This window comes from Alosa sapidissima, chromosome 18 (genome assembly GCF_018492685.1).
Source record: "Alosa sapidissima isolate fAloSap1 chromosome 18, fAloSap1.pri, whole genome shotgun sequence".
Lineage (NCBI taxonomy): Eukaryota > Metazoa > Chordata > Actinopteri > Clupeiformes > Clupeidae > Alosa > Alosa sapidissima.
Genome location: NC_055974.1, coordinates 30,300,900 through 30,310,714, shown reverse-complemented (window position 1 = coordinate 30,310,714; position 9,815 = coordinate 30,300,900). Strand labels below are relative to the sequence as shown.

Sequence of the window (9,815 nt, the reverse complement as noted above, 5' to 3'; positions counted from 1 at the left end):
AAGGACCGCAGCCTCCTCAGGAAGTACAGCCTGCTCTGTCCTTTCTTGTAGAGTGCATCAGTGTTGGCTGACCAGTCCAGTTTATGTACATTATGTAAATGTACACATAACCTAAATTTTTTTAGACCCCCCCATGGATGAAATTCTACGAAACTTGGCATACCCCCAGAGAATGCCAGGTCAATCATACACATAAAATTTGGTGCAGTTCTGAACATCTTAACTGAAGATAGCGGCGATTAAAGCAGAATGATATTGCATTTTCATTTTTTACCGGGGGGGGTGCAAATCACAAATGAGTGATTATGGGCCAGGTTGATGTGGGCCCTTGAGACCAACATACCATAAAATATTCTTCATCCTCAGTGCCACGGTTCAGGTAGTTCTTTAGGAAAAACTGCTTTTTTTGCGGTTCGGGGGGTCCAGCACGGGGGGGGGAGTGGCCCCCGGGGACGAAACGAAATGTTTCCGTAAAAGTCTAGTGGGGCTACATACCCACCAAATTTCATGTGCCCCGGTGGTTCGGTGTCCCGGGTATCGTTGACCAAAAATTCAGGAAGTAGATGACGGGAAAAAAAAAAAAAACAATCCCTATATGACCGCTTCGCTAGCAGCGGTCATAATAACCGCAGTTAGGCCTACTTCAGTTTTTTTCAAAGTACAGTGCAGTTATACTGCAGTTTTTCGAAGTACAGTACAGTAAAATACTATTATATAATTATTTCCAAAATATTGCATTTCTGCAGTAAAGTACAGCACCATATACCTAGTGCAATGTAGTTTTTCATGTACAAAATATTGCATTTCCTGCATATGAACTGCAAATAATTCCTCCAAATCTGCAGTTTTGACACTTGAAGTTGTGCAATTTTTTTTTCTGAAAGGGAAATGGTACAGGAGAGGAAGAGAAAATGCGTAATTTCATGGAATCTGCTTTTCAATTGGTAGCCTATTTCATGGTATTCTATAAATAGTCCTGGGTAAGATTTATATGCACTTCATTTAGCTGAGAATATCTAAACTGTTATAGACTAATATGACCCCATTGAACAACGTGGGATGTGTGTGCCAAAATCTCTACCCAGGACAAAAGTCCTGAAAATGACCACAATAGGTGACACTATTATCACACTACAGGTAAATGGGACTTTTTTTTCCCTTTATAGATATCCTCATACATTTCTACCAGTTTAATCTTCATATTAAGATAAATACTTTTTGTATTATACTTTGTCTTAAAAATAAAATAAAATATGCATAAAATAAAATATGCAAATTAGGCAATGTCTCATTAAATATGCGTACATATAAACTCTTGAAGCTACACATTTTCTGGGATGATCACAATGTTTACAATGACCATGTAGTGTAAGTGTAAGAATTTAGTTTTTATATTTTTGATTGTGTTTAGATGTTCAGTGTGGGTGTTGTGTGTGTGTGTGTGTGTGTGTAGGGGGGGGGGGGGGGGGGTTGTTAACTTGGAATGTTAACTTAAAACGTGGAACGTCGTGGAACGTCATTGGAATGTTAACTTAAAGGATAGGATTGTTTGATGTGATTTCCTGTATCCTGGTGCATTTTGGGGATGGCCAATACTAAATTCAATCAGATTCATAGCCTACATCCTGATTTGTTGATATTGAGGCAATGATTCCATGCAAAGGCTTGGGCTTCAGGGCCCCCTGACCCCCTGGGCCCGGTAGGCCCGTGCAGTAATCCATCCCTCTCTATAACAGTTGAGATATTCTCTGCTAAATGAAGTGGATACAAATCTTACCCAGGACCTCTACTAAAAGTAGCTATATGGCTCAAGAGGGGATTACGGTGCAAGGCAAGCCAGTGTTGTCCAGGCAATTCAGTGTCATCGGGTTTCTTCTCTTAACTGAGACCATCTCATCTCTGCACTCCCTTCCTCTGTCAGTTAGGCTACAACGTTTTCCGGTTTGTGATAGTAAATGATTATTTTGGACAACAGTGAGTGATAGCCTACTACTGTTGCATAGCAATGTATGTCTTGATATGGGGGAGGAGGGGGGCCTTTTGTCCCTCTCAAAGTTAGTATATATTAAGATTACGGCCTTGAGCTAGGCCTATTCCAGTGATGTTGAAATGTAGGCATGTCGTCTTGGGGGCGGAGGAGACAGAGTCTGGGTGAGCGCGAGGATAAAAGCCGCGCGAGTCTGAGGCGTTTGAACACACCTCTGCTAACTGTGAACGCATCTGCTCTTGACATCGTTAACCGTGCACTCGCTGACAGGCAAATAACCAGAGGCAGACGCGAGAAGACATTTCGCTTATCTCTCTCAATCTCCCGCCACCACTCCTCGAGCCCCACACAGCAGCAGCAGCATCAGCATCAGCATCCGCGTGCTACCTAGAGCTGCGCGTGTCAAACAGCTCGTTCCCGCGGCTGCTCCCCTCCGCGCTCCCGTGAAAGGGCTGAAAAGACGGGGGCTTCTCGTGGTGCGTCTATCCCGTCCACCTTTGTGTCTGTGTCCGCGATCGAGCCGTCGTCATCTCCGTGAGTCCGCAGACATGGACGTCCTGGGGAAAAGAGAGCGGAGACGTTGCCATGTCAGGAGTTTCCTGAAGAGGAATTGGCTTCTCATCGCCACCGTCGCGTCGGTCATTCTGGGTAAGAATCTTTTATTGTATCGCGAGCGCGTGAATGGAGGAATAGTCGTAGACCTCTCTCAGTCTGAACAGACACTCACCGTCAGCGGCAGATGTCAAATTGGTCCCTGTCGCTATGGTAACAGAATAGCAATAACGTACATCTGTGCCTGACATAGCCTGCTTGTGTACTTGTGTGTGAAACTGCTGGTTTCTCTGTATGTGAGTGTGTGTGTGAGAGAGAGAGAGAGAGAGAGAGAGTGTGTGTGCGTGTGTGTGTGAGAGAAAGAGACACACGCTCAGACTGTCACAGCCAAACGTGACTAGACTTGAGTGGCCGGCTGGCTTCCTAACCGGTCTCAGTATTCCTGGCATGGCAGCTTGACTGGCTGCTGTGGTCTTCAGTGTTCCCTGCAGGAGTATCACGCAGCTGTCTCGCTCAGACTGCTGCTGTCCTGGGTGATGGGGGGGGGGGGGGTGCAGAACTGGGCTCCCAGTCATATCACCCCTGCTGGTACCAGAGAGCTCTGGGAGTGTGTGACGAGTGCAGCATATTTTACATGATGGCGTTGAGTGTGTGACGAGTGCAGCATATTTGACATGATGCCGTTGAGTGTGTGATGAGTGCAGCATATTTGACATGATGCCGTTCACACGCACACTATTAGTGCTGTTGCCACCATGGAGGAGAAAGAGAGAGGAAGCTGTCAATGGGATGACACACACTCCCAAAGTCAGACACACCCACTGACACACACACACACACACACACACATGGATGCACGTTTGCAAAGACACACACTCACATACAAACACACACAAGCATGCATACACACTCACACACTGACCCCCACATACACACATGCAGGCACACACGCTTGCACAGACTGTGGAAGTCTGGAATCAGTCAGTTAACATTTATCGTTTAGTGTTATCCAATTGCGTGCAATGAGATTTTCAAATGCGTGCTTGGTGCCGCCCCTCGAGTTGGGCCATTACGTTATTCGTGCCCCCCCCCCCCCCACACACACACACACACCCATGTAGCCCCCCCCCCCACACACACTAACAACAGCCTATCTTTACAACAACATTCATGCCTAACAACAGCTTATAATCATTTGGAGAACTTTATACAGCTCTATAAAGGCTAAAGTTAGGCTACCTTTAGTTTTGTTCTAGTTTACAGTTGTGTATGGCTTTAAACAGCGTGTGAGCTTTAACATCAGTAAGCATTCATTCAGTAATCCAGTTGTAATGCTAATGTTTTGACAAGCACACCAATGTTGCCTACCTTGTCCTTGCCCGTCTGAAATTACTTCTCTAGCTTTGTTTCCTCCTACATCCTTTCTGTTTTCCATGTTTACAAAAAACATTTTATATCCATGATGTCCTTAAAGTCTTGAGTGTGCTGTCATTCTCTCTCCTGCTCAAACAAAGGTGTGTGTGCATATCGTTCTACATTAAGTTCATTCTGATAAGGTGTTTACTTAACAGAAACATTTTCAGAGTTGCAAAATTATGGTGTGTATGGCCGTACTCCTGCAGGCGCACCTCTGCACACATGCTTGCCAAGACACACACACTAACACACACACACACACACACACACTAACACACACACACACACACACACGCAAGCATGCACACACACACACACTCATGATATAGCTGATGTGCCTGCCCACCATGGGCCGTGCCTTACGGAAGCCTGTGACTGGGCCTCACCGGGCCTACTAATAATCAGCTCCCAGAGCTGTAGAGCTGCTGTAGTCTGACCGTATAGAGTCGCTGTCTAGTAGTCTGACCGTATAGAGTCGCTGTCTAGTAGTCTGACCGTATAGAGTCGCTGTAGGGGTCCAGTAGTCTGTACGTATAGAGCTGCTGTAAGAGTTTAGTGGTCAGCTGTCGGTCCATTGCTCCCAGAAATTGATTGAATTAGCATGCTTGATTACTCTTAATCAGAGTCAAATTAATCAAATGACCACACCTGGCTCCAGAGTCCTGCCTTTGCAACGCAACGCCTGAACCCTGATAATGCTGCAGAGTCCTGCCTTTGCAACGCAACGCCTGATAATGCTGCAGAGTCCTGCCTTTGCAACGCAAAGCTGGTATGGGCACTGAGATGGGCCCTGGTATGGGGGCTGGTATGGGCACTGGTATGGGGGCTGGTATGGGGGCTGATATGGGGGCTGGTATGGGGGCTGATATGGGCACTGGTATGGGGGCTGGTATGGGGGCTGGTATGGGCACTGATATGGGGGCTGGTATGGGGGCTGGTATGGGCACTGAGATGGGCACTGATATGGGCACTGAGATGGGCACTGGTATGGGCACTGAGATGGGCACTGATATGGGGGCTGGTATGGGCACTGATATGGGGGCTGGTATGGGGGCTGGTATGGGCCCTGGTATGAGGGCTGGTATGGGCACTGATATGGGGGCTGGTATGGGCACTGAGATGGGCACTGATATGGGGGCTGGTATGGGGGCTGGTATGGGCACTGATATGGGGGCTGGTATGGGGGCTGGTATGGGCACTGATATGGCCACTGGTATGGGCACTGAGATGGGGGCTGGTATGGGCCCTGGTATGGGGGCTGGTATAAACACAGGTATTGTCTTGATCCTCCTCCTGGATTATGATATGTTTTGAATATGTTATGAATATGAAAACATAAGCTGTGACAATATAATTTAGAGTTCAAAAGTATATTTGCACACACTCGTTTTAACACTTATTCAAACCCTTTCATTCACATACATTTAACACAAAGTCAGTCATCAATAGTCCCCAAAGTGATTCTTTTATGCGTAGTACTAACGCACCCGACAGTTGGTTATATGCCAACATGCGCAAATGCTCCTGGGTTCCCTAAAGTCACTACACACGAAAAATAATAATCCACTGAATCCACGGAAAACAACAGAAAAATCATCACAACACAGTCTTTATAATTCACAAAAAAGGAAGTAATCCACAACGAATCATCCACAAGAAAATAAAAATATGATGTGTCCACAACACAAACTCCAGCAACAAGAAAGGTCAGGTTTACTGGTTTCAGACATGGCAACGAACGCATTCGGTCCTTTAACATCTGTTAAATCTGTGGCTTTTAGCTATTTCCACAATTAGCTTATTTTTTATGTGCTAGTCGGCAGGTATCTCAGGTATTGCTTGGCAGGTATCTCAGGTATTGCTTGGCAGGTATCTCAGGTATTGCTCGGCAGGTATCTCAGGTATTGCTCGGCAGGTATCTCAGGTGCTTGGACTCCCTGAGTCTACGCGCCTCCTTCCTTCTCTCATGAATTTAAAGTCATTCAAAAAGTTCCCACATCAGCTGACATGTTAGACAATCAGCTGACGGTGTGTGTATCAGTAGCTGTGATGATCATACAGGTGTGTGTGTTAGTAGCTGTGATGATCATACAGGTGTGTGTATCAGTAGCTGTGATTATCATACAGGTGTGTGTACAGTATGTACCATAACAGTCCTTTATTCCTAACAGTGTGTGTCCCAGCTGTGTATGTCTGTGTGATGCTGTGTGTGTATCGCTGTGTATGTCTGTGTGATGCTGTGTGTGTATAGCTGTGTATAGCTGTGTATGTCTGTGTGATGCTGTGTGTGTGTATAGCAGTGTATGTCTGTGTGATGCTGTGGGTGTATAGCTGTGTATAGCAGTGTATGTCTGTGTGATGCTGTGTGTGTATAGCTGTGTATGTCTGTGTGATGCTGTGTGTGTGTATAGCAGTGTATGTCTGTGTGATGCTGTGTGTGTATAGCTGTGTACAGTATGTCTGTGTGATGCTGTGTGTGTGTATAGCTGTGTATGTCTGTGTGATGCTGTGTGTGTGTATAGCTGTGTATGTCTGTGTGATGCTGTGTGTGTGTATAGCAGTGTATGTCTGTGTGATGCTGTGTGTGTTTATAGCAGTGTATAGCTGTGTACAGTATGTCTGTGTGATGCTGTGTGTGTGTATTGCTGTGTATGTCTGTGTGATGGTGTGTGTGTATCGTAACAACACTTCAGTTCCACATGCCTCCCCCACCTGTGCTGTCCCCTGCACTCTGTACTGCTGGAAACCACACACACACACACACGTACTGCTGGGAAGTCCAACAAAGTGGACACAATTCAGACTCGATTTGCCTGAGGACGACTGACCCCCATTGTAAAAAAAAAACCCAGAAAGCAGTAACTACTGAAATATGAGTCGCCAGTTCACCTTCCACCCTGTCATTCTACCATCACTATCTAAGAAATAATCTCAATGATGTAGGACCTTCCCGAAATCTGTAAAGTCAGCCGTAAAGTTAGGTTATGGTACCCATTACGTTTACACATTTAATCATTTAGCTGATGCTTTTATCCAAAGCAACGTACAAAAAGGGAACAATCAAGATATTGTGTGACAAGGACAAGTTAGTGTTGCAATACGTGCTACTCATAGAATTAAAAACGTTCTAGCTGAATTAAGTTGAGGGAGGGGTAGTTTAGTGGTAAAGGCTAGATGATGCATCTCAGTTGATTACAAAGATACTTCCTGACAGGCCATTTCCTGTCCCCGGAAATGTATCTTCCGGTTGAGTGGCGCATGTAGATGCAGCGACTCCTTGCGTCTCCTGAACGTGCAGTGTTGTTAAAATGTTTTTTTCGGAATGTTTATCGCGTGAAACTACGTCGGAACGCATGTACAGCCGACAACAACTGTTGCAGATACGGAAGGAAAACAGAAGTTGAAGGACTGCAGAAGAGCTGAAGGATGTTTTTACAGACATTTTCAACACCTCTCTGGAGCAAGCAGTCATCCCATCACTTTTCAAAGCTGCCACCATCATACCCGTGCAGGGCCAGGTTAAGGTCATCTGGGGCCCGGGGCAGAGGCCTCCCCGAATTTTTTTTCAATATATATTACTATTATTATTATTATTATTATTATTATTATCAATATACATAAGACAGAGAGAGAGAGAGGCAATTAAATTATGACAGATAATGTAAAAAATTAATTTGCATTTCTATTGTGGAACTGTTAACCAACATACAATTGTACCAACATACAAAAAACAAGTAGGCCTAGCCTACAAACATGGGGCAATGCACAAAAAAAATCAACCATGAAATATTATTGTAACGTTTTGATAGCGACACACACAGTTCTCCAATCAAAAGGTTTATTAGCTGGGAACGAGAGCAGGGATACAGACACAGAACACAATACACACGGGGCAGGTCAAGCAGACACACACTCTACACATACAGGGGAGGACGCAGCCCCCCACACAAAAAGGATCACACACGAGGGAGAACTAAAAGGGAAACATGTTACAATAAAGACGCTAACATTACACTCAAAACTAAGGAGAAATACAGACATAAACCCCAAATGTTCGCTCTCGTATCCCAGGATGCCCTGCGCGGGAGAACGCTAACATTTTGTGCCGACGTTACATTCAATGAATTACTTATACTAAGGCTTGAAAAAAACTGCCAGTGGTACCCAGGTCAGCCTAAAATGTGCAACTCCCGAACTCTGAACTCATTAAAACATTTGGTTTGAACACACACACCATTTTGACAAGCACAATAATCTTGCCTACCTTGTGCTTGCGGCTTGCCCGTTTGAAATAACTCCTGTCGCTTTGCTGTCTCCATCCTTTCTGTTTTCGTTGTTTAAAAAACGTGTTATATCCATGATGAGTCTCGAGTTAATGAATTAGCTTATAACATTGTGTGCTGATAACCAGCATAGATAGTAATAGAAAACAACAAGCTAGCCGACAACTTCTGTAGCATGCATATGTAGGCTCTCCTGCTCAAACAAAAGGTGCGCTCGTGCATAGTTCTGCATTAAGTTGATTTTGATAACGTGTTTACAAACTTACTTTACAGAAAATTGTAAATAGCCTACTGTCATGCAGTTAATGGAATACTGTGCAGAGTCGGGAAGTTATGGTAGCCTAGGCCTATTTGGTGTGAACACACACAGGGGCAATTCTCTCTCAAGTAGCCTGATGATACGCACAGTGCGTACTTGGGTACGGCCGTGGTTTTGGCGCGCCTTACTGAGAACGTCTGGCTGCCGCTCTCTCTTTTTTCGAGCTCCGCTTTCATATTTCCTAATTGTCTCATGCGAAGCCATTGTTGTCTGTGATAGCATGCATTGATAAGGGGAAAGACAGGTGAAGATAAGAGATTTGTTTTCTTTTTTAAATGTCCCGCGCAGGGGCCCCCTAGTGGCCAGGGCCCGGGGCAGCAGCCCCTTTGCCCAATGCACAAACGCGGCCTTGTACCCGTGCCAAAGAAATCATCACCATCATGTTTCAATGACTACCGTCCTGTAGCACTCACGCCCATAATCATGAAGTGCTTCGAACGGCTAGTCATGTCACACATCAAAGCCACCCTACCCCCCACCCTGGACCCCTTCCAGTTTGCATACCGAGCCAAACGATCCACGGAGGATGCAATCTGCTCTGCCCTCCATCCAGCCCTCACCCACTTGGACAATAAAGACTCATATGTGAGAATGCTGTTCATAGACTTCAGTTCAGCATTCAATACCATAATACCACAACAACTCATCAGCAAACTGGACAAGCTAGGATTCAGCACCTCCCTCTGCAACTGGCTGCTGGACTTCCTGTTGCAGAGACCACAAGCAGTACGTGTCGGGAACAACACTTCAAGCACTCTGACCCTGAGCACGGGGGGCCCGCAAGGGTGTGTGCTCAGCCCCCTGCTCTTCACACTACTAACACATGAATGTACAACCACTCACAGCTCCAACCATCTGGTGAAGTTTGCGGACGACAGAACACTGGTGGGCCTCATCACTAAGGGCGATGAGGCTCACTACAGAGAAGAAGTAGACCTGCTGGCTAAATGGTGCAAAGACAACAACCTCCTGCTCAGGGGCGTGCAGAGACCTTTGAAGGGGCAGGGGCTCAAATTTAAAAAAAGGGCACATGGAACAATATTTTCAGAAAACGTGTTAACTTTATTTAAAACTTAATTTTGATTGCAACTGAATAGAGAATACATAGGCTACATGCAAATTATATCAAAATAAAACATCTTCCATCACACTGTATCCACATTTTATACATTTTCATATTTATTCATTATGTATCAAGAAGAATGGGTGTAAATAGCAGACAGAGCTGTAACACATTTCATTAAGCTCATTTCTCTCC

At 45.2% G+C, this 9,815-nt stretch overlaps 1 protein-coding gene across 1 annotated transcript in view; it reads left to right on the top strand.

Moving 5' to 3' along the window:
- Positions 1-2,241: 2,241 nt before the first annotated feature.
- The window catches only part of slc1a1 (solute carrier family 1 member 1), a 21,700-nt gene continuing 14,126 nt past the window's right edge, over positions 2,242-9,815 (top strand). Inside the window, exon 1 of the mRNA XM_042070027.1 lies at positions 2,242-2,635. Within this exon, the coding sequence (XP_041925961.1) occupies positions 2,536-2,635 (100 nt within the window). The 5' untranslated portion in view covers positions 2,242-2,535. The remainder of the gene's footprint in view (positions 2,636-9,815) is intronic.